Here is a 25,146-nt window from a genome sequence, read left to right on the forward strand (position 1 = left end):
CAACCTCATTATGTGGGAAGAAAGAGATGCACCTCTCTCCAACTGTCTTGTATTAGGAACCTCTCCCCAAGTGGTCTTCTGTCATCTCTGTTCTATCTTCCCAATTCTGTATTCCAAATTCTTCAGTTCAAACCCAAGTTCTGAGTTCTAAGTTCTACCTTCTGGGTTCCTGTTCCATTCTGTTTCCCTCCCCCAGGTCCTTCCCAGCTCCCATCCCTTTTCCCAGCCTTTCTGGGTGGAATATGTGGATGTCCTGCTGACTTAGCTAACTTGAGGGTTTTCCCTTTTGCTTCTTGAGGCAGTTCTAGGCTTTTCTCCAGCATAAGGGACTTGGCTCAGACTATCCACCAAGTGGTTGGCCCAGTAGAGACCAGGGAATTCCTGAGAGCCTGGCCTGGTCTGACCTCCTCCCTTCCCACCCCACCTCTAACCACTGGACACACTACCTTTTGTGCAACTTAAGCAAAGCTGAGGATTTCCATGGTGATGATTATGGACTGGTGGCCTTGAGATGAGGAATCTTAGGGGAAAATGTGAAAAGACACAAAAGGTTGCTGTTCTTCATTCAGAGAAATTAACAACTGCTTCCAGCAAGGGGAACGGGTGGGCGGGGAAGGTGGGAAGGGTCTGGACAGGGCTGCGAGTCCTCAGAACCCCATCATCCTTCAGCTCCCCCTTCTCTGAGCTGAGCACTACCCCCAGAGTCCACAGAGTCTGAGAGAAAACCAAGACATCAGGGCTGGGATCTCCTCTGTCCATGGCTACCCTGAGGGAGAGGTGGGAGGAGGTGGAGGCAGCGGCAGCATCACTGGAGAGGTGAGATCTTCAAAGGGATCATGATCCGAGACTCCATGTGTCGAACCAGGGGGACTGCAGAGAGAGAGGCAGAGGTCACAAGGGGGCTAAGGTGAGCCAACCCCCCAAAACTAGCCCCTGAAGGAGGAGGCAGCCTGGGATGCTGAGACAGGGAAACCCCACTGCTCTCCTGGAATGGCCCATGGAGAGCGCCACATCTCCCAAACTGTGGGATACGAGGGGACTTAGGCTGTGATGAAAGGCAGCTTTTAAAATTTTTCATAATTGGGACTTCCCTGGTGGTGCAGTAGTTAAGAATCCGCCTGCCAATGCAGGGGACACGGGTTCGAGCCCTGGTCCGGGAAGATCCCACATGCCGTGGAGCAACTAAGCCCGTGCACCACAACTACTGAACCTGCGTGCTGCAACTACTGAAGCCCACGTGCCTAGAGCCTGTCCTCCACAAGAGAAGCCACCGCAATAAGAAGCCCACGCACCGCAACAAAGAGTAGCCCCTGCTCGCCGCAACTAGAGAAAGCCTGCACGCAGCAACGAAGACCCAACACAGCCATAAATAAATAAATAAACAAATAAATAAATTTATTAAAAATTTTTTTTCATAATTATGTATTTACTTCCTATGTATGTGAAAAAACAACCAGCATAGCTTAAAAGTGATTTCACAGATATTATTGCTTAGGACAAAGCTAGGTGAAGAACAAAGCAGGGGGATTTAAAGGAAGAGATCAAGAAAATAATTATAGCAGAAGAAAACTGGCAGGACAAAAGCTGTGAGGGTGTCCTCAAGGGGCTAAGGTTTGAAAAACACTGATTTAGTTCAAATGACTCATTTTACAGGTGGGGACGCTGCAGCTCAGAGCAGGTCAGCCCAAGGTCACCCAGAAGGTCAGACTCTTTCCTCCTGCTCAGTGCAGTTAAACTTTACCATGCTTACAAATTACCTACAGTTCTCGTTCAAGTGCAGATCTTGATTCAGTGTGGGGAGGGAGGGGGTTGAGATTGGGCATTTCTAACAAGCTTCCAGGGGATGCTGACACTGTCATTTGGGACCACACTTGGAAGAGCAAGGCTCCCGCTAACTCCTTCAGGAGATGCATTCTCCCGCACACTAGCTGGTAAGTGTGGAAGCTCAGCTGTAAGTTCCTTAAGGGCAGGGCATTCTCTGCCTCCCAACTCCTGCCCACCACAGTCCCTGGTACACAGTGAGTGCTCACCCAGCACCTACTGACTCCAGGTGGTTCCCAGGGGTCCCGGCAAAGTGGCAAATGCTGTAGGCAAAAAACTTGCTCGAAAAAACTGACTGTGCACCTCCTCTGCGCCAGAGTCTAGGCCAAGCACTTTTCATAAATTAGCCCTCTGAGGGAGGCATTCTCGCCATTGCCACCTTACAGATTGAAAACAGCATCAGTGAGGTGAAGAACCAGGCCCAAGGTCACACAGTGTGCTCAACTACAACACTTCTCTGAGGCAGGGACCACCTGGCTGTGTTACTGCCCCTTAGAGCACTCACCCAGGACAGCCTGCATCCCGGGGAGCATGCCACCAGGACAGGAACCTACTAACTCATTGTCCTGAAAGTGAGTTCTCCATCATGAGAGGTAATCAAACGAGGTCAGATCTACTTGCAGAGGGGATTCCATCCTCAGATATGGCTCTTGGCAGATGACCTCAGAGGAGGTGCTCACCTGTGTAGTAGACATTTTCGTCCCAGCCCCTCTTCCTCCAGGCAGCATTTCTGGTCTCCTCCCGAGACTGCAGGTCTTTATAGGCTGTGGGGGGAAGGCATAGGCTCATTCCTGAGGCACAGAGGATCTGAGCCTGTACCCAGCACAAGGCCCTCCTTCCATTGCACCAAACCTTGCCCTGCTGTCTCTTCCTCCCCGGATGCCTCCAACTGTTAGCAAACACTGTCTGCTTTGACAATCTCATCCAATCAGTACATTTCTTGTGTATTTCCAGCCCAGAACTCTCCCTTGAGCTCTAGACTCGACTATCCAGTGTCCACTTGACATTTCCACTCAGATGTGTCAGTGTCTCAAAGGTAACACTTCTAAGGACCAAAAGTACACTCCTGACTCTCCAACCTGCTCCTCCAAGGGTCTCAGTAAGCAATACAGAGCTGCTCAAACAGGAGTCTTGGTGTCCTGGGGTCCTCTCTCCCTCCCCCACCCCAGACAGACAATTCATCCACCAGTCCCATTGGTTCCACCTCCAGACCAATGAATCTGTGGACTTCTCAGCATCCTCACTGTCACCACCTTAGGCCAGGCCACCATCCTCTCCCCTCTGAGCTATTATAACCATCTCCTGATGCCCCACATCCTCTCTTGCTCCCCTACAAAGTGCTCCCAACAAAGCACATGGCAGCCAGAGGAACAATTAGAACACAAATCAGGTCATTTCATGCTGCTTGAAACGCTGCAGCAGATGGCTGCTGAAGTTAGAATAAATCCCGGGAATTCCCTGATGGTCCAGTGGTTAGGACTCTGCACTTCCAGTGCAGGGGGATCGGCTTCAATCTCTGATTGGGGAACTAAGATCCCTCAAGCCTCGCGGTGCATCCGGAAAAAAAAAAAAGAGAAAAAGAATAAATCCCAACTCATCTCATTCCCATGGCCTGCAAGACCTAGTCTAACCTGGTCAATCCACATCTTCCCACTCTCTTCCCCACTCCCTCCCTCCACACAGCCCTCCTTTGCACTCCTCAAAACCCTGAAGGCCTTTCCCTGCCGCAGGGCCTTTGCACGTGTTGTTCCCTCTACTTGGAATACCCTTCCCTGGCGATTCACAGCTGACTCCTCATCCTTTAGCTGAGCTTACAGTTCACCTCCTTAGGCGTTCTAGTCTATCTAAGCCAATGAAACTTCCCACATTTTTCTTCATTATTTCTCCCTCTCTATGATTTGTAATAATCCGAAATTATCTTTTTCGTTACTTTATGTCTGAGGTGGTATCTCCCTCTGCTGGAATGTAAGCTCCACAAGGGCACTAATATATTTGTATTGTTGACATGGACTGAGAGTGGAGAAAGGGGGCCACAGAGGGTCCTGGAGGGTCCCCAGCCTACCCCAGAGATGGTGCACAACGTAGAGCTCTCCTATCTGCGAGAAGAAGCCACCCACTGCCTCCTGGTTCTCCTGCCGGTACTTGATGGCCCGAGCCCTGGGGATGGCAGAAAAGTGTGGGGCAGAGGCCAGGGCCGGTGCAAAGGGCCCTCCGGGTGTTCCCAGGCTGGTTTCTCAGTTACACATCAAGGGAGGAACCTGAGGTAGGGCCCTCGGCTCTCAGAAATGATCAGGGACCAGGGTGACGGAGGTGCAGCTGCTGGCTGGGTGTTCTACCACAGTGGTCTAGAGGATCCTCACCCCCCTGGTTGGATCATCACCATCTCCTGGAGATGGCATGGAGGATGACGGGTTCCCTGCTACAGGGCCCTGGGAAAGGTGGTCCACCAGGGGCCTTGATGGGGCAGGTGGGCAGGGTACCCCCAACTCCCCAGAACCACCACTCACCAGTTGTTCCCCCATTCGATCATCGTCCCCGGCTGAAAGAGAACCAGAGCAGAGGAGGCGAATGAGCCCCCTTCTGGTATTTCAAGCATCACTGCTGGGTGGGGATGGGAAACTGTCATGTCTCTGCAGCTCCTGGGGCTGCTTCACCTTATTCATGGGGCCCTGACTCATGCCTGGGTGTGCACGTGTGCACACATGCACACACACCTCTGTTCTGCGGCCAGAAGCCCCAATCTAGGTGCTGGGGCACCAGGCCCGCCCACCTCAGGGTACCAGGAAAGCAGCACTGCTGCAGGAAGGGTGGGAGACAGGCGGGGAGCTGGCAGGGGAGGCACCTTGAGCTTGTACGTCCTCAGCTCGTAGATGTTGGGGCCGTCTCTAGGCTGTGGCTCGTTCCAGAAGCTGAACTCGAGGAGCAGCTGGTTCCTCCTGGACAGCAGCATCTGGCTCCGCTCCTTTCGGAACTCCAGGTATTCCTGCGGGCATGGTGGTTTGGGTATGGCAGCCAGGAAGTGCCCCGGCCCCATCGGTATGTCCCACAGGGTGACGGAGGCAGCCCCCAGCACAGGGCTGAGCCAGAACCAGCATCTGGAGAGGTTTGCTGAGTGTATGCCAACATACCTTGTTGTTTTTGAGCTTGTTCATGCAGTCCATGAGGGCTGGGTAGCCACCTGAGAATCGCCACAGGTGCACTGTTGGGCGGCAGGGAGGAGGGTACAGGTCAGGGGGCTGCGGGGACACTGCCCTGCTTACCCCGAGGCTGGTTAGGTGTGTATGTAAGAGGGGAGGCTCCAGTCTGGTTCCCTATAGCACCAGGACTCTCTGAGTTCCCTCTGCCTTGGTGGGGGCAGCTCTAGGCAGGGGGAAAAGCCAGACACAAGACCCGGAGACCTAGGTTAGAGATGCAGCTTTGCCAGGTGGCCTGTGACCCCTCTAGGACTCAATGTCCTCATCTTGAAAATGAGAATAACGCTCCCACCCAAACTTCTTTAAGTAGCAACAAGAGGATCAGACGTGAACTTGTACCCTAGGAGCTGCACGTGCATAAAGCAGACCACCAGGCCTGTGAGGGACAGGCTGGGCCAAAGGAAGGGGTAGGTCTGATGGGCAGAGATGGATGACTCCAAAACACTGAATTAAGGGAAAAAAACTAAGGAACAGAGCAGCATGTGAGGTATGGTACCACATGTGTTTAGAGGGGGAAGAACACATCCAGAGATGCTGGTCTATGTACCACCTCTTGATGGAGAGCCATCGAGATTGTGACAGGAGATGCCCTTGGGGCAAAGAACTGAGGCCTGGGGTTCACAGCCAGGAGGGAGGCTTACTTTTCATTGCTAACTCTTTGTACCGTTTGCATTTTTTATCACAGTCTCTGTACTGGGTTAAATAATGTCCTCCACCCCCACCCCCAAATTCATGCCAACCCAGAACCTCAGAATGTGACCTTATTTGAAATAAGGTCTTTCTAGTGGTAGTCAAGCTAAGGTGAGGTCATATTGGGTTGGCCCTAAATTCAATGACTGATGTCCTTATAAGAAGAGGGAGACTTGGACACAGAGGGCAACACCACGTGAAGACAGACACCCAGGGAGAACACCATGTGACTAAGGAGGCAGAGATTGGAGCAATGCATCTGTGAGCCAAGGAGTGCCAAGGATTTCCGGCCACCACTAGAAGCTGGAAAAGGCAAGAAAAGATTCTCCCCTAGAGCCTTTGGAGGGAGCATGCCCCTACCGACACCTTGATCTCAGACTTCTGGGCTCCAGAACTTGAGAGAATAGATTTCTGTTGTTTTAAGCCCACCAGTAGTTGGTACTTTTTACAGCAGCCCCAGGAAAACTCTGATACACCTTCCAGTGATAAAGAAACCTAGTCTGTGTGCAAGAGAAGGAACAGTCTTGTCATGCCTGGGAGCATGGCTGGGGCCAAGGGAGGAAGGTCCCTAAAAGGTCAATCGGGCAGGCTAAGGCTGAGAGCATTTGGCTGGCCAGTGGCTTGGCATTTCAGACTCTTGTTACTTATCCCCAGCTGGTCGCTCACCTGCCTTTTGACTCCATCTCTGCCTTGATTTTCCCATCTGCAAAATGGTCTGACCCTATGGTTTAAAGGCCTCTTTCCCAAGGGAAACAGCAAAAGTACTGTATGGATGGCAGTCTATTAAGACCAGGAATGCTGACCTGTGGAAGAGGCATTAGCCTAATTCTAGGGGCCAAGAGGTAAAAGTTACAAGGAGGGCATCCAAGGCCCATGAGAAGAAAGAATTTTCTAACAATGATAGTGTTCCATCTAGACAATGGATTGGAGGTTTTTTACAAAAAACCCGAATCTACAAATTCATTAAAATGTAGATTCCTGAGCCCTACTCCCAGGGGGTGGCTCAGTGGATCTGCTCCCCAGATGATTCTACATAGGGGACAACCCCTCAAGATACACAAAATATAGGACATGCTTTAAAATTCACGCTCCCATTCCTCAAAGTTCATTTCTCAATTAGCAGATACTTAGAAGAATCCAAGAAGTACTGCTGGAACTGATTAGGTTGTACCTAAAATGGGGAAACTGTAGGGGCTGGAACGGAAGACAGATTTTCTCCTACCCCACTATTAATGTGTCAGTGACTGTTACTGAAACAGAATAAATGATTAAGAGAATCTACCTAACTGCAGATCACAGATTTAAAAAACAAACAAACAAAAAAAACACATACAATTATCAGGGCAGTTGAAGGATGAGATAAGTTGGCTTGTGTGGTAGTGAGCTCCCCATAGCTGTGAGTGTTCAAGGGAAGCATAGAGGACCCTCTATCAGGGCTGCACCAGAGGAGCTCCCTGTGCTGTACGCAGTCTAATCAGCACTGTCCAAAAGGACTTTCTTACTATGATGGAAAAGTTCTACAGCTGTGCCATCCAAGACGGTAGCCACGAGCCACATATTTCTATCAATGGGCACTTGAAATGTGGCTAGTGTGACTGAGGAACTGAATTTTTCATTTTATTTAACTTTACCCAATTTAAATTTAAGTAGCTACATGTGGTTAGTGGTTACTTTCCTGGACAGTGCAGATCTAAATGCCAAGGCCCCTGTAAGTGGCTGGGATGCTGTGAGTGAACCAAATTCATGTGTGGGTCCTCACAGCTGGTGCCAACTGAGGTGGGCATGTTGGGGTGCGATGGGGCATGCTTGGGGTACCGCTGGGAAGCTGTAAGGAACCAGCTCAGACAAGAGTCCCTTTTATTCCACAAATATGTACAGCATACCGGGGGCTCAGTGGTGAAGAAAGGCAGGGTCCCCGCCCTCCCAGAACTCACCACCTCCACGGGGAGACAGACAGAACAGGGCACATGATCAGGGCTGTGAAGAGGCAAGTCCTGGGGGCTGGGGAGCCAGGAGAGGTGCCTCACCCAGCTGGGGTGGAGGGAATCAGGGGAGGCTTCCAGGAGGAGGTGATGTCTACACCAAAATAAAAGGTGAGTAGAGGAGTGAGCCAAGTAGAGGAGGCAAAGGAGAAAGAATGCTTCAGGCTGACAAAACAGCATGAACAAGAGCGTGGAACTAGAGGGAAAAACTATCCATCTGAAGAACAGAAAGAAGTCCTGGGTGGGATGGTGCAGCGAGCAGGAGGACATGGCGAGACAAGGCTTGACGCTGGGCAGGGAAGGGCTCGAGAGCCTCGTGGGGCACCCCAAGGGCAGAGGGGCCGCCACAGATGTTTGGGCAGGAGAGTGAGATGACGGGGGCTGCATTTAGAAAGACCCCTCTGGGTGCCGCTGCAGAGGGAGTGGAGGGCAGCCACCTGGGCTGGGCAGCAGTGGCGCTGGGGGGTGGGCAGCTCACCTGCCTGGTCCTGCTCCCCGTACCATGTGTTCCAGTTGCCCACGAGCGAGCAGGGGTAATCCTCATCCAGGTGCAGCTTGGGCAGCACAGCCTCCCTGTGGGAGGGGCACAGAGAAGGGGGAGGGCTCACACCAGCCACCAGAGCCCCTGAGATGAGGCTTCCAACTCAGGCCCGCAGAGTTGGGCCTCAGTCTCCCCATCTCTAAGGTGCAGAGGCTGCACGAGAGGACGTGTGGCTCTGAAATCTACACCCCCCTGGATTTCTGCACAGAGAACAGGGCTGGGATAGAGGTCCCCACACAAGCAGGGACTGGGACATGAGGGTTAGGGTTAGGGTCAGCTCACGTCAGGCTGTTATAGGCATCCAGATACTCGGGCTTCACATTGTGAACTGCAACAGAGGATAGAGAGCAGGAGGTGAAGCGAGGGGGAGCAGGGTGTCTGTGGGGAGCTGTGCTGGGGGTAGCCCCACAGGGCATGGGCTTCCAGGACAGCTCGGGATGTCCCAGACCCTCTCAAGTCCCAGCCAGAGCCTTGCAGGCCCCCAGAGGCCCTGGGAGGGCGGGCTGGCCAACTCAGCAGCCACTCACACTGGATCTTGTAGAGGTTGCTGGTCTCCTTCTTGGACAGCAGGGTGGAGTGGGCATCCTTCCGGGGATCCACCTTGTGGACGAACAGAGAACGGAACCAGCTGCCTTCATTGTCCTTGGAATAGAAGCTGCGGGACAGAGTTCGGGGGGACCTGCTTACATCTGCTCAGACGCCTTGCTCCCCAATGCTAGTGACACACATTTCTGGGAATGAAGCCACGGAATCCCATGGCAGCTCCAGAAGATGTCCTATCATTGGAGCCAGCTGAGCACAGCTGGTCCTTTCTACAGAGATCCTGGCTCCCCAGTTCGCTTCTTGAAGCTCTGCGGAGCCTCAGGAGGCCAGGAGAGGCAGCCCCACCTCCCGCCTCTCTCTCCAGCCTCCCTGCCTCCAATTCACCCCTTTCCAAGAGGTCCTCCACTTGGACCACACAACTGCATCCCTTGCCAAGGGGATCAACCCCGCACCCATCTTGCCTGATGTCCAAAGCCCATGACAGCCCAACCTACCTTGGCAGCCTCCCATCCTGTCCATCCCCAACCTGTGTATCCCACTCTCCAGCTATGCTTCTCCCTGAACCCACCAGGCTCTTTCACTCTGTGAAATTGCAATTTCTTTGCAATTTCTGTCCCCTCTGACGAGAGGGCTGCACTCACCATCCTCCCTGGTGCTCACACTACACCTGGCCTGTGCCCAATCCCAGCCCCACAAATGGAGAGCCCAAGACAAGCACACTTTGTCCTTGAGGAGGTCACAGTCTGCTGGGAGAAGTGGACCTTGGAACACAGTTACAGCCAGAGGTCTCTGGGAGAGCCCAGATGTGTGAGCCTCAACTTGGCCTCTGGAAGTCTGGGTTGGCTCTCCAGACGAGGTGATCTGGCCAGTCTCCAAATCTCCAGGGCTGATTTGGCAGATAAAGGCAGGTAGAGGGGGTCAAAGGCATCAAAAGGCAAGATTCATTCACTCATCCAGCCAACACTTAACTGACAAATACCTGCCCTGTGCACATTGCTATGTTGCTATGAGAATGAATGAATGAATGACGTGCCTTGTTCAGAGCAGGGGGACCAACCATCAGGTCCTGACAGATCATAACTGCACTCCCCACACAAGGTCCCAGCAGGGGTGGGGATTACTTTTAGGCTGCCAAAGGTGGTAAACCATCTTACTTAACAGCAGTGGTGCAGCTTGTAGCCAGGCCTGAAACACAAGCCTCCCACTGGATGATTTCTAGCCAAGGAGCCTGGCAGTGGGGGCCCCATCAGCAAGTCCTCTCCTTTTTCAAGCCTTTTCTGTGGCTAGGATAAACGTTTTGTAAATCAAAGTATTGCTTTTCTCCAAAATATGGAGCAAGTACTGGAACTGATAAAATTTAAAAAGCATCTTAAAGTGGTGAAATATTTGTATAAGCATAGAGAAAGATAAGTAACAATCTGTCCCAGACTGCTTTTTGTTGGTTGGTTTTTGGCCACGCCAAGCAGCCTGCGGGATCCTAGTTCCCTGACCAGGGACTGAACCCGGGCCACAGCAGTGAAAGTGCCAAGTCCCAACCACTGAACTGCCCAGGAACTCCCAGTCCCAAACTGTTAATACTGCTTACCTGGGAAAGGGAAGAGGAAGATGGTTAAACTTTTCGTTATTCATTATAATTTTTTGTAAAGGTAAAAAAAACTGTTTAAAGTGTTTCCAAATTCATAGGCTTTCTATCATTTTGTGTGTATTTGCTTCATTAACAAAAAACAGTTATCATCAGATGGTCGATGCAGTCTGTGAAAAATCTGGGACAAGAATAAGGGAGCCTCACTATGGCTAACATTGGCTGAGGATGTCCTCTGTGCCAGGGACCTGTGATCAGCTTAACATGATCCCGCTGAATCTATGTAAGGATATCATAATGTTGATATTATTAATGCCCCCATTTTCAAGATGAGAAAATAGAAGGTCGGAGGTGGGAGGGTTAAGAAACTTGTCTCCAGGTCACACAGCAAATCAGGGACAGGGAGCTCAGGAAAGAACCCAGAGCTCTTTCCTCTATAGTCAGCCCCACCTCAGATCTGGCAACAACCTGGGGAACTAGCATCAGGTAGATACTGTGAAGAACCAGGTGTTTTTAACAAAGCCACGGCAGAGGGACCTAACATTTGGTCTGAATGTAGAGAGGCTGCTTCCGCTGGAAGGGGTGGTGACAGGGAGGGCAGCCACTCCTACTATTTGTCAACCAAGACCTTTGCTCCAGGACTGGGCTTTGAGTAATTTATTAACATCAGCACTGACCAAGATAAACAGCCAAGTGGCCAGCCCTGAAGAGAGAGCCTGGGACCCTGGGGGCTGGGGAGTGAGGGGGTCCAGGAGCTCTGATGGGCTCCCATCTCCTCCCACCACTGTCTAATCTTCCCTGCCTCTGGGTCTCCGTTTCCCCACGTGTCAAAAGAGCAGGGTAGAGCAGCCTATCTCTAAAGATCTTTTCTACAAGTCCCAAGAATATCCCAGGGCAGGGTCTGAACTTGAAGCTAGCATCCGAGGGTTCACATTTTCAAGAGTTCAAATTTCACTTTCTCAATGAAATCACAACATTCTCCTGTCCCTGAACTCCCCAACTCTTCCCACCCTGCTCTCTATTTTTCTGTAGCTCCTTCTAACACATTAAAGAATTTTTTTGTTTATTATGTGCCTTGTTTATTGTCTCCCACTAGAAGCAGAGCCCCAGGATGATAGGGATATTGTCTGTCTCGTGTATCCCTGCTGTATCCCCAGTGCCTGGAACAGTGCTGGGGACGTGGTACATGCTCAGACCACGTTTGGGGAATGAGTGCAGGCATGTGGGGGGACACGGGTGCATGAAAATGATGAAATCTGAGAGGTAAGAAAGGAGAGAAAGTGTGGACCTTGGCTCAGAGTGTGGACTTGGGACTCAGGGGCCCTTTCCATCCCCACCATCACCAGCAGAATTAGTGCTTAAGAACACAGGTTCTGGACAAATCCAGGACTAATCCCAGCCTAGCATCATTTCTCTGAGCCTCATTTACCTCATCCATAAAATAAGAGCAATAGGATTGCCTTGTAGAGAATGGGGCAGACACGGCAGTGCAGCTAATATCACTCTTCCTACCTAACTTCCTAACTGAACTCCTGGCTCCCATTCTTTCCCTTTTTTCCTAACCTGCCCACCAATTTTGTAATGCACCATGGTTGTGATGCTATTCGTCCACTTGAAAATCTTCTATGGATCCCTACTGCCCATAAAACAAGGCTGAATGTCTCCACTTGGGATTCTAGCTCTAATCTATTTTGCCAAGCTTTCCAGAGTCAAGTCCCCTTTTTTTTGTATTTTTAATTTTTATTTATTTATTTTTTTGGCCGCCCCATGAAGCATGTGGGATCTTAGCTCCCCGACCGACCGGGGACTGAACCCATGCCCCCAGCAGTGGAAGTGCAGAGTCTTAACCACTGGACTGCCGGGGAAGTCCCCAATTCCCTCTTAAATTTGGTGACCACAGAGCCAAGATTCCCTATCGTTAGCAACATCTGAGAACGTGTTAGAAGTTTTCAGGCCCCATCCCAGACCCACTGCAACAAAAACTCTGGGGGTGGGCCTAGCAATCTGGGTTTTAACAAGCCTGCCAAGGGATTCTGATGCACACTCAGGCCCGAAAATCACTGCTCTAAGGCAGTCCCAACTTACTTTCTTTCCTTCTGTTCTTCATGTAATCTCAGTAAATCATCCCAGAAACACCAAAGAGTCTGGTATCTAAACTATATTAAGAATATATTAAGCCCCAAGGGTGTGGCTTCCCTGGTGGTGCAGTATTAAGAATCTGCCTGCCAATGCAGAGGACACGGGTTTGAGCCCTGGTCCAGGAAGATTCCACATGCCGCAGAGCAACTAAGCCCGTGTGCCACAACTACTGAGCCTGTGCTCTAGAGCCCGCGAGCCACAACTACTGAGCCCTCATGCCACAACTACTGAAGCCTGCGCGCCTAGAGCCCAAGCTCTGCAACAAAGAGAAGCCACTGCAATAAGCCCTCGCACCGCAACGAAGAGCAGCCCCCGCTCGCCGCGACTAGAGAAAGCCCACGCGCAGCAATGAAGACCCTATGCAGCCAAAAAATAAAATAAATTAAATAAATTAAAAAAAGAAAAAGAAGAATGCCCCTTAGGACTAGAAAAACCAGTTCAACCCTTTCCATAAACACATCTCTCCTGGGACTTCCCTGGAGGTCCAGTGGTTAAGACTCTGTGCTTCAGGGAGCTCAGCTAGGTGCTCTGTGATGACCTAGATGGGTGGGATGGCTGGGGGACTGGAGTGGGGGCAGGGAGGGAGGTCCAAGAGGGAGGGGATATATGTATACAAATAGCTGATTCACTTCATTGTACAGTAGAAACTAACACAATACTGTAAAGCAATTATACTCCAATTAAAAAAAAAAAGACTCTGTGCTTCCACAGCAGGGGGCACAGGTTAGGTCCCTGGTCAGGGGAACTAAAATCCCACATGTGGGGCTCGGCCAAAAAAAGACCCCAAAAAAACCCTCTCCTATTTCGCCCTCAGCCCCTCCAACATTTTCACGTGAATATGTCTCGTCTCCCCAGTCACACCGGAAGCCCAGAGCTGACGTTCTCCACCCCTCAAGGTACCAGCACAATGCTTTTAGCATGGGAGTTGCTCAGTAAATATCTGTCCCAGATGAGAACTTTTGAGACACATTTGCACTGTCAATAGGGATCAACGATCTGGTGCCTCACCACATGAAAGTGCTCTGGAATGTTCTAGACTGATATGCTAGGAAGTTTGGCTCTGTGCACATTCCTGAAACACTCTTCTGTTTTGAGTTGGCTGAAAGGGGCCACAGGACTTTCCTGGTGGCGCACTGGTTAAGAATCTGCCTGCCAGTGCAGGGGACACTGGTTTGATCCCTGGTCCAGGAAGATCCCACATGCTGCGGAGCAATTAAGCCTGTGCGCCACAACTACTAAGACCACAAGCCACAACTACTGAGCTCACGTGCCACAACTACTGAGGCCCACGTGCCTAGAGCTCGTGCTCCACAACAAGAGAAGCCACAGCAATAAGAAGCCCATGCACCACAATGAGTAGCCCCTGCTCGCTGCAACTAGAGAGTGCCCACACGCAGCAACGAAGACCCTACACAGCCAAAAATAAATAAATAAATAAATTAAAAAAAAAAAAGAATCCACCTGCCAATGCAGGGGACACGGGTTCGAGCCCTGGTCCGGGAAGATTCCACAAGCCGCGGAGCAACTAAGTCTGTGTACCACAACTACTGAGCCCGCGTGCCACAACTACTGAAGCCCATATGCCCTAGAGCCTGTGCGCCACAACTACTGAGCCCACATGCTGCAACTACTGAAGCCCGCACGCCTAGAGCCTGTGCTCCACAAGAGAAGCCATGGCAATGAGAAGTCCGCGCACTGCAACGAAGAGCAGCCCCCACTCGCCACAACTAGAGAAAGCTCGTGCGTAGCAACGCAGACCCAATGCAGCCAAAAATAATAAATTAAAAAAAAAAGAAAGGGGCCACATTTCTGCTTATTGTTCCTGAAGTGTGTGTTTAGAAGACAAACCGGAAGAACTAAAGTTCTGTTAACGAGAGCATTACTGATGCAGCGGTAGCAACTGCTGTGTACTGAGCACTTTCTATGTGCTGAGAGCTGATCCTCACAATATGTTCTTGAGAAAAATGAGGCTCAAAAACAAAATAGAGAAAAATGAGGCTCAGAGATGTACCAGGCCTTATTCGAGAACAATTAATCAATGGCCAAGAGGATTCCAATCCAGGTCTATCCGATTTCAAAGCCCACACTGTGTCTATACCTCAGTGGCCCCCAAAGCTCAGAGGCCAGAGGGCCCCTCTGGTGACTCCAGAGAGATACGGGGCAGATGGAGGGTCGGCAGGATTCCCAGGTATCCAAGGTGGGACCAGGGAGTAAGTAACTTTGAAGCAGTCCTTTAGGGACTTGATAAGTATTAATCCAAGTACCTGCACAGCAATCCTACGAAAAACACCAGGCAGGGATCCCCATTCCCACTTTACAGAGAAGGAAACCAAGGATCCCAGAGGTTCAGTGCCCCATCCAAGGTTAAGGAGTGGATAAGTGAGGAGCAGCAGGCTGCCTTAATGTCCCACGCTCCTTTTGTGGCCTCTGGCTATTCGCCACACAAATGGCTTTACCACCAACCAATTTTGTAACCCTGGGGCAGTGTGGTCCCGCCCCCAGCTTCCATTTCCTTATCTGGAAAACAAGGGGCTCACAGGAGGTGATCTCCCCAAAGCCCCTTCAGCCCTGACATCTTCGGGGCTCATGAAGAAATTGCTTGAGACACAGGTTTGGGCGAGGGGCAACATTTGCAGCAAATTCATCAGGGGCTGGGTACGTCGCACACATGGCCTTGTTAATCCTCAACAACCCTATGAAATACATCCTACTTTATCACCCCCATTTTACAGATTAGGAATCTGAGACTTCAAGAGGCCAAATGACTCATGCAAGGTCACCCCACTGAAAAAGGCTGAGTTAGATGTGCTGGTGCCAGGCAAACTCTAGGCTCTCTCCATGTTATCAGCTTTCTCCCCAATTACTGGGCAGTTAGGTTGGGGCCAACATGCCTGGCTCCTTTTTCCCAGCCTCCCCTGACCCCCACTGCGCAGCACTCTAGATCATCTCACAGCGAAGCCTAACAGAACTCTGCAGCTTCATGCCTGTGCTGCTGGGCAGCACAGACTCCTCCTTTCCACAGGTGGGGGGACAGGGGTCCTCACTTCTTTGACCAATGTTCTTGAGCATACACTGTTGTGAGCCCTGTGCCAGGGGCTGGGGAAACAGAAATATGAGGTGATGCTCCAGTGGCAGGGACAGGCAAGTGTGTACAGGGTGGTAAGAGCAGAGATGGGGGAAGTACAGGGTACTAGAGTCAGAGTCAGGGAGGCCCAGCCCTGCCTCAGCCCAGAGTAGGGACCAAACAAAAGCCCAGGCCCAGCCCATGGCCCAGCCAGCCTCCCTCTCCCAGGAGGCCACCAGTTGTGGTGCAAAGAGCACAGGGGTGTCAAGAGGCCTGGGTCCAGACCCAGTGCCGCCACAGGATGGCAGGGGGAGTGAACTTGGGCAACTCCCATCCTTTCTCAGGCCTCCTTTGCCCCACTTCTACTGTTCAGGGTTGGAGAGCGAGCAAAGGATCTGTGCAGCCACGGCCTTTAGGGATCTCCCATTTCTCCCCATATCTCTTACCCCCAGAACTTCCGGAAGGAGGTGCTGCCTCTCCTAGAAGCCCCCAGGGACTATCTCACAATCACCGCAAAGGCCTGGGAAGGGGCCACTCCTCCTGCCCTCTGACAGCTCCCACTCCCCAGGGCCCAGGACCCGCCCCTCTCATTCACCCTACCCTTCATTCTTAGCCCAGAGCCAGACACCCAATAGGACAAAGACCCTGCGCATACCTTTCCCACCTCCCCCGTTCTTTGACCAGACCTCCTCCCCATGGCTCCGCTTCTAACCACTAGATTACAAGCCCGAGTCTCTGCCCATCCCCCAAGCCCAGACCCTGGCCCCCACGCGTGCACCCCCCACGCGCGCCGCCCCCGCCTGGCGCGGCCCGGCTCATACCGCGCTGCAGCCACAGCCGCAACGTGCCGGCCCCCGGGCCCCGGGCGCCCCAGCAGCCGCCGAGCTGCCGCAGAGATGCTGCACAGACGCGGAGCCATGTTGGAGCGCGGCTGATTGGAGGAAGGCCCCGCCGCCGAACCCGGCGGCGGAGGCGGAACGTGAGTAAGCCCCGCCCCACCTGGTAGCCCGCCCCCTCTCCACCCAGACAGGTGGGTGTAGTCCCTGTGCATTCAGCAACTTAGGTGCTGGGCAGACGTCTGGATTCCTGTCCTCTGAGCCTCTGCAACCCTGCTACAGACTTGCTCTGTGACCTGGAGCAAACCCTTTGCCCACTCTGGGCCTCGGTGTCCACCCCGGTAAAATGGGAGCATTGAACAATAATACCAGGGGTTCTTAACGGGGCACTCAAGGATGAGCGGCAGAGGGCGAGTAAGGCCCCTGAAATCGTATACAGTTATGTGCGCCTGTGCGTTCCTGGGCGGGGGTGGGGTGGGGTGGGGGCGGCACAGGCAGCGTTTATCACATTATGAAAGGAAAACCCCCTAACAATTTAAGACAGATGGACAAGGCTCTGGGTTGAAGGGACACTTTCTCTCTGTCATCTCCTTTTCCCTTTCCATCCGCCCCTACCATCGCTGCCTGGGCCTCCTGGGGCCCCATGCCCATCTGCTGCTCTGCCCAGGTCTTGTGCCTAACTTCCAAACTAGTCTCCTCTCGGCCCACAGTCCCCCAGGTCACAGACCTTAGCAGGAGCAGAGGGCCTGCAGACCCCACAGGGGGGCCCAAGAGCCTAATAACTTCCAGAGAGACTGTATGTGTAAAAGAATGTCCACCCGCTGAGGCTGACGCTGACGGTCAGCGTGGTGTGCCTGGGGTGGAGGAGTGAGGACAGGCTTTGATTTTGTGATTCCTTCAGCAAATATTGAGTCCACATGGCTAGGCCATGCGGTTAACTCTGAGACACCAAAGGCGGCCAGAACAACAATCCCCCAGCCCTCTTGGAACTTAAGGCCTGGCCAGGGAGACAAAATCAAACTGGTACTAACCTCCTCGGCAGAGGCCTTAGGCCTACCCCTCCCCTCCCCTCTCCTGCCTGACATACTAAATATTTACTGAATAAGTGAAAAATATACGCAAAAATATTTTTTGCCAACTGTGATAGAGGCTATGAAGAAGTATGTGGAGCTATGAGGACTTATAATGGGGAGCGGGAAAGAGAAAATTCAAGGTCCTATATAGACTTTGAGGGTCAATGATAACTTCTATAAGGAAGTGAGGCTTGAACTATGATTTCTTTTTCTTGTGTTTTCTAAAGTTGCTACAATGAACATGTATTCTTTGCATGATTTATTTTAAAAGGATACTGTATATCATCATGATAAATAAAAAACCGAAATCAACTGTTATACACAGGTAGAACCATCAAAATAAATGCAAAAGTATTTGCAACAGATACTGCAACAGATAACAGTATCGCTGGTACCTTGTAGCTAAGGCAGAGGGCCATGAGCCTGGGGCCTGCTCTCTGTGTTAACAAAGAAGACACAGCTGGGCCCAGTTGCTCCTTGGGTTTATCAGAGGGACAAAAAGAGTGAGCTCCTCATTCTGGAAGTCAGCATGATTGGAGGGTTCCCAGACACAGCCACTTAGGAGAAGCCCTGATGGGTAGATGGAGGTATAGTAAGTAACATGTCACTGGTGTCATGCTGTGGAGGAAGCAGGTGTGGCAGGCGTGTAGAGGTGGGTGTGACCATCTTGATCGGGCCTCACAAGTGGCCTGATTTTATTTTATTTTATTTTATTTTTTTCGGTATGCGGGCCTCTCACTCTTGTGGCCTCTCCCGTTGCGGAGCACAGGCTCCGGACGCGCAGGCTCAGCAGCCATGGCTCACGGGCCCAGCTGCTCCGCGGCATGTGGGATCTTCCCAGACCGGGGTACGAACCCGTGTCCCCTGCATCAGCAGGTGGACTCTCAACCACTGCGCCACGAGGGAAGCCCAAGTGGCCTGATTTTAGACCTAAGCTTTAAAGGCTAAGCAGGGATAGTCGGCCAGAAGGGAGCAGGGCAAGGAGAGCCTCAGGCAGAGGAGGCAATATGTGCACAGTATGCGAAAGGGCCCCCATGAAGGAATAGGTTTGGATTGTTCAGCACCATCGAATGTCATCAGAGGGTGGAGATGATGTGAAGGCATCTTCTCTCTCAGTACAAGGAATACTTTCCTAACAATGGAGTGAGCAGCCTTGGTGACCTGTCACTGGATTGTGCCAACAGAGGCTGCACAGCAACTTACTGGCCATGTGGTGGAGGGCATTTGGCAATCAAGCCACAGGAAGCCAGGACCCCTGGCTTCCAAGCCAGGACAGGGAAGGGCTGGCCCTCCTGGTCTAGGGTGAGAGTCCTCACCAAATTCTTGGTGTTTCTGGCCACCTCTGCTGGAGAAAACAAGGGAGGGCTGACCTGCAGCCTCCTCACACTGGTCTAGGGATTTCTAAGATGGTCTTCCCATCTCCCCCTATTCGAGTGGGATAGGAGGCTCAAACTAGGTCCTCCGGGAGCACGGTCTAACCCCTGACCGGGAAAGATGGGAGATGAGTCTCCATACCCAGGCCATGTGAACCAGTGCGGCTGGCTCACTGGAAATTCAGCTTCGAGATCTCCACCCCCACCCCAGCTAGGGTGATCAGCTCATTCCAGTTTACCCCAGACTTTCCCAGTTTGGGCACTAGATGTCCCCTATCCCAGGAAACCCCTCTATCCTGGGCAAACTGGGATGTATGGTTATCCTAATTGTGGCCCTTTCCCTCTCCCTGGGACACACATCCACTCCACCCCAGAATCTTTTCCTTGCTTAACTAACCCCATTTACCCTGCTTGAAGTGGCAGGGCAGGGGGGCTGTCTTTATGGCACTCAGTGACATGCAATGCTCGTTAACTGAGCACCTGGTATGAATAGGTCCCTGCCCCATGGACCGTGCATTCTGGGCAGTAACCAGATGGATGTTGGATGAAAATTCTGCAAATAAGGAGTTATATAATTGGACCATTTCCAATTACTGCAGAATAAATTACCCCCAAATTTAGCAGCTTGAAACAATAAACATTTATGATCTCACACGGTTCCAAATGGGTCAGGAATTCAGGAATGAGTGATTAGCTGGGCTGTTTCTGGCTCAGGGTCTCCCACAATTTTGCAGTCAAGATATTGTCTTGGGCTGTGGTCATCTGAAGGCCTGACGGAGGCTGTGGGATCTGCTTCCAAGGTGGACCGCTCACACACCTGGCAAGTCAGTACTGGTTGTTGGCCAGGTGCCTTGCCACGTGTGCTTCTCCAGATGCTGCTTGGGTGTCTTCACCCCATGGCAGGTGGCTTCCCCGAGCGCGAGTGATCCAAGAGAGAGTAAGGTGGAAACTTCAAGGACATTTTTTCTTTTTTTTTCATTTGGCCAGGCCATGCAGCATGTGGGATCTTAGTTCCACCGAACAGGGATCAAACCCGTGCCCCCTGCAGTGGAAGCGCGGAGTCGTAACCACTGGACCGCCAGGGAAGTCCCCCAAGGACTTTTATGAATTGGCCTTGGAAAGCACCCTCTGTCATTTCTGAATATCCCATTGGTTACACCTGTCAGCCCTGCTCAGTGTGGGAGGGGACATTACAAGGGTGTGAATATCTACACGCAAGACTCCTGGAGGCTGGCTACCACAATTATGTTCTGCACTAGGCTCAACTTAATTATTGGGATTGGACTCAGCTCTTCAAGCCATCGTCTATGAGCAGGCCTCCCCAGCATCACTGTCTTCTGTTCTAGGATCTCCCCTTCCCCTTCCTCTCTGAGGTCCCTTCCTGCTCACCACTGAGTCTGTGACATCTCTTTCTCCTGAACCTGTTCATCCTCCCCTCTCTGCAGGGAGCTGACCCATTTCTTCTTCTCCCTCCCTTGTTTCCCAAAGATGCCCTCATGGAATCTACCTTCATAACTCATTGCCAAGACCTACTGCCCAATCTGTGAAGTGAAATGAGAGGAGCAGGGACAAAGACAGATGGGCAGAGCCAGGCGAAGAGGAGCAGGCAGGTTCATAAGTGTAAAATATGGACAAACCTGCCATCATCTATTCCCTGGGACAAATAGATCATCACCGAATGGGCTGCAGAAGAGCAAAGAGACAAATTACCCAGCTGTGGCAGTGTCACCTGCTCCTTATTGATGGGCTTTTATGCTTGGGTCCAACTGCTCTCTGAGAATTGCATCCTCCAGTTCCTATGAGACCCCGAACAGGAGTGACAGGAAAGACAAGAAAGCTTTTATGTCTCGGCTGGGGCATGAGCCACACTGCCAAGTTCCAGCTTTTCTGTAGTATGCATCATATACGTATATGAATTTTGTGACTTTGACACAATGCCACATAAAAACATGATCAAAGTGCCACCCCATGTGTAAACTGGAAATCATACAAATGCCAGAGAAAGAGAACATTTTAACCGGTTACATACTGAACAATTTCAAAGCTGTTGGGTTGGAACAAATTATAAATTGTGTTTACGCTGACGCCACAAGGCGGCGCCACTACAGCCGGAAAACGACCACATTCTGTGTCACTATGGAGCAAATCACACAGTTGTTAGCATGCTTTGGACTCCAGCAACTGCCTCTTTGTGACTACTGAGCTGTTATTTTGCCACTCACTGTCATTATAAACAACTTTAAAAAGCTATAACAACGTCATTCAACAACATCGTTCACGAAGTAGAGAGGTCAATGCTGAAAACCACGCCCCCAAATCAGTACTTTGGAGCGGCTATTGGACGTTATAGAACACCCTGAAGAAGATTGAACCACCTCCGTGACAGGCGGTGCAGAAAATTTGGGAGAGTGCCAGCGGATAGAGAGAACGCAGCAAAGACACGAAGCAGCATCAAAAGCAAAAATATGGTAAGATGGTTATAGATTTACGAGCTGTGCGAGCGCGTTTCATTGCCTCCTTCACATTCATTCCTATGGGGAAACATGGGTCTTGGTATGCAACGTTTTGAATCATGTGAAGTTTACAGAAGGCATCCTTCCTGAAAAAAATGGGACTTCCCTGGACCTACCCAGATATCCTGGTAGAAATATAGCTCGTGGAGCCCACTGCTCGAAGGGGAAGGTTGTAGGTTGAATTGTGTCCTGTGAAATAATAGAAAATCTTTATGTGGTCTCTGACCCCAGTTCCTGGCGCCTGAGCTCCTAAAACTCTTGTAATTTCCTAAGTGATAAAAGCACCAGGAGCCCTGTGTATTCAAATTATTTGGTCTTTGATCCTGGTTCCTAACACAGAGCTCCTAAATCCCTTGGAATTTCCAGGGTGATGGGAGCATCTTTTGCTCTAATGAGGCAATGCTTGATGGGCTCCTGGACCAGGGGCTGGTTACTAGAAAGATTAAGCCATCATTAGAAGCCTGGAGCTTTTAGCACCAGCCCCCATCCTCCTGGAAGGGAAGAAAGGCTAGAGGTTGAGTTGATGATGGATCATGCCTACATGAGGAAGCCTCCATAAAAATCCCAAAAGTATGGGGTTCAGAGAGTTTCCAGGCTGGTGAACACACGCATGTGCTTGGAAGGTGGTGCACCCCAATGCCACGGGAACAGAAGTTCCTGCTCCCTGGACCACTGCAAACCTCATCCTATGTGTCTCTTCATCTGGCTGTTCATCTGTACCCTTTATTAAATAAAAAACCGGTTAACCTAAGTGTTTCCTTGAGTTCTACAAGCCATTCTAGCAAATTATCAAACCTAAGGAGGAGGTCACAGGATCCCTGATTTATAACCAGTCCTCCAGAAGTTTAGATTACAACCTGGAATTCTGATTGGCATCTGAAGCCAGGGGTGAGGGTGGGGGGCAGTCTCGTGGGACTGAGCCCTTAACCTGTGGGGTCTGTACTAACTCTACTTAGTGTCAGAATTGGATTAAATTATACGACATGCAGCTGGTGTCCCAGAGAATTGCTTAGTGTGGAAAACCCATGCATTTGGTGTCAGAAGTATTGTGGGTATGAGAGTAAAGGAGAAACACAGGAGTGTTTTTCTCATATGTGTCCCCTAAAAATGATATTGAAGTCCTAAGCCCAGCACCTCAGAATGTGACATTATTTGGAAATAGGGTCTTTACAGAGGTAATCAAGTTACAATGAAGTCATTAGGGTGGGCTCTAGCCCAGCCTGACTGGTGTCCTTATAAAAAGGGGAAACAGACATGTAGACAGCCATGCACAGAGGGAAGAGGATGTGAAGAGACACAGGGAGAACACCATGGGAAAACTGGAGCGATGCAGCCACAAGCCAGAGAACATCTGGAGATTCCAGAAGCTACAAGAGTCAAGGAAAAGATCCTCCCCTACAGGTTACAGAAGGAGCAGGGCCCTACTGACACCTTGATCTCAGACTTCCAGCCTCCAGAGCTGTGAGACAATACATTTCTGTTGTTCTGGGCCACCCAGTTTGTGTGATTTTGCTACAGCAGCCTTGGAAACTAATACAGAATGTCAGCTTGAGACTCAAAATTATCTACCACAGTAAGGAGCACAGAAATAGCAGAAAATTGGGCTTCCCTGGTGGTGCAGTGGTTGAGAATCTGCCTGCTAATGCAGGGGACACGGGTTCGAGCCCTGGTCTGGGAGGATCCCACATGCCGTGGAGCAACTAGGCCCGTGAGCCACAACTACTGAGTCTGTGCGTCTGGAGCCTGTGTTCCGCAAAAAGAGAGGCCGCGATAGTGAAAGGCCCGCGCACTGCGATGAAGTGGGCCCCGCTTGCCACAACTAGAGAAAGTCCTCGCACAGAAATGAAGACCCAACACAGCCAAAATAAATAAATTAATTAATAAACTCCTACCCCCAACATCTTCAAAAAAAAAAAGAAAGAAAAATAGCAGAAAATTTTGAATTAGGCATAAGCATGAATTTTAGGTCAGAAAACAGTCATTTTTCAGTGCCTGCTGTAGACAAGGCCCCTTGCAACCTGCAGCATGCTGTCCTTGGAAGGCCATGGGCCCGGGTTAGAGACCTGGGTTTGGGATCCAGGCTGTATCTCTATTAGGCTGTGTGGTCTTTGGCCAGTAACTTAGCTTTGAGTGTCTCTGTTTTCTTAACTGTCAAATGGGTATCATAATCTACTTAATCATGAGAATTAAATGCAAATGCATGCATATGAAAATGAGCACCAGTTAAAGTTCTATCTATATGTGCTCTTAGGCTTTGGTATTTGCAATCCCATTTCCTATTCTCCCCATATTAAGTGATGATGAAACAGAGGTCCAGAAATGGTTAAAAAAAAAAAAAAACTTTTTTAGGTTACACAGCACCTTAGAGTGCTCAATAAATATTAATTCCTATTTAAGAGTGACTCTTATACATGTCATATCACTTATTATTATGCCCATTTTTACAGATGAGGTAACTGAGGCTCAGAGAAGCTAAGTTATGCCCAAGGTCACAGAAAAGTAGAAATTCCTACTCAGATCTGCCTGCTTCCAACACTGCAGGTGACAGTCTGGGCAAATTCAATAATCTTCAGTCCTGGGCCTGAAGGGAAGAGGGTGAGCACCAGTGATTTCCTAAGGCCTTGTAGGTTCTTTTTTTTAAAAAAGTATTTATTTATTTATGGCTGTGTCGAGTCTTAGTTGTGGCATGTGGGCTCCAGAGCGCATGGGCTCTCTAGTTGCAGCACCTGGGCTTAGTTGTCCTGTGGCATGTGGGATCTTAGTTCCCCGACCAGGGATTGAACCCATGTTCCCTGCTTCGGAAGGCAGATTCTTAACCACTGGACCACCAGGGAAGTCCCAGGCCTTGTAGGTTCTTACTCACTGTTATTCAGGTAGGAGCTGTTATCTGCAACTACTTTTATCCAGGCTCAGTGCTTCAGGATAGCGCCTTGGAGCATCCTAGCTATGGCCTCAGGGGAATTCCCTTGCAGTCCAGTGGTTAGGACTCCATGCCTTCACTGCCGATGCCTGGGTTCAATTCCTGGTCGGGAACTAAGATCCAGCAAGCTGCTGGTGTGGCCTTAAAAAAAAAAAAAAAACATAAAAAAGGCTATGGCCTCAGAAGTCTTAGGTACCAGGTCACACATCCTTCATCTTCCCATAGAGGGGAGAGGGGCACACCCTGGTTGTGACAACCAAAAACAAAAAACAAAAAAATCTCCAGACATTGCCAAATGCCCCCCTGGAGAGAAAGGATGTTACTTGGAGAAACTCTGATCTTCTGGAAGAATGAAGGAACAAAATATATCAGGTGAGATCTGGATTAAAACAGTCCTATATGCAAATTGCAACTCTACCAATTATGATTTTGGGTAAATTACTTCATTTCAGCCTTATCCAGTTTCCCCATGTATAAACAAGGGATATATACCTACCAAATAGGGTTTTGATAAAGATCAGAAGAAGCATGCCAGGCACTTTGCAGAGTACCTTATATGGTAAGCACTTAATATATGGCAGCTATTAACATTGTTCCCATAGTTGAGACTGTAAGTATTTCCTCATGTCCTTCACTTATTCATGCAACAAATATTCAGTAACTGGTGTCTGTGTGCCAGGTCTTTCTTAGTAAGCCCTACCTGAATTTTTCTTTCTCAAAACCTTATCTGGTATGTACTATTACCATCTCTATTTATTCTGTGTGAACAGCACTTTTAATGCCAGCATAATATTCCATCACGTCTATTTTGATTCCTGGCCCTGGCCTCCTTTCTGAGGTCCAGACCCATACATCTACCTGGATGTCCCCCAGGA

At 50.4% G+C, this 25,146-nt stretch overlaps 1 protein-coding gene across 2 annotated transcripts; it reads right to left on the reverse strand.

The window, feature by feature from the left end:
- Positions 1-382: 382 nt before the first annotated feature.
- On the reverse strand, positions 383-16,495 carry NIPSNAP1 (nipsnap homolog 1). 2 transcript variants are annotated; one of them, XM_007461175.1, is made up of 10 exons: positions 16,438-16,477; positions 8,756-8,883; positions 8,511-8,556; positions 8,166-8,260; positions 4,950-5,020; positions 4,664-4,804; positions 4,329-4,360; positions 3,884-3,978; positions 2,502-2,585; positions 383-870 (listed from the first exon to the last, which is right to left on the reverse strand). In XM_007461175.1, the coding sequence occupies exons 1-10, from the start codon at positions 16,473-16,475 to the stop codon at positions 806-808; spliced, it is 795 nt and encodes a 264-aa protein (XP_007461237.1). In that variant the 5' UTR covers positions 16,476-16,477; the 3' UTR covers positions 383-805. The 2 variants fall into 2 exon arrangements, with proteins under 2 accessions (XP_007461237.1, XP_007461236.1); XM_007461174.1 differs by having other exon boundaries at positions 770-870; positions 16,378-16,495.
- Positions 16,496-25,146: the final 8,651 nt, after the last annotated feature.

Source organism: Lipotes vexillifer, unplaced genomic scaffold, assembly GCF_000442215.2.
Source record: "Lipotes vexillifer unplaced genomic scaffold, Lipotes_vexillifer_v1.1 scaffold691, whole genome shotgun sequence".
Classification (NCBI taxonomy): Eukaryota; Metazoa; Chordata; class Mammalia; order Artiodactyla; family Lipotidae; genus Lipotes; species Lipotes vexillifer.

Coding starts and splice junctions, on each gene's coding strand:
- NIPSNAP1 (XM_007461174.1), bottom strand. CDS start 16,475: ATGGCTCCGCGTCTGTGCAGCATCTCTGCGGCAGCTCGGCGGCTGCTG. Junction 8,884..16,377: donor GCGGCTGTGGCTGCAGCGCG/GTATGAGCCGGG, acceptor TCTGTCCCGCAG/CTTCTATTCCAAGGACAATG. Junction 3,979..4,328: donor ATCGAATGGGGGAACAACTG/GTGAGTGGTGGT, acceptor TGCCATCCCCAG/GGCTCGGGCCATCAAGTACC.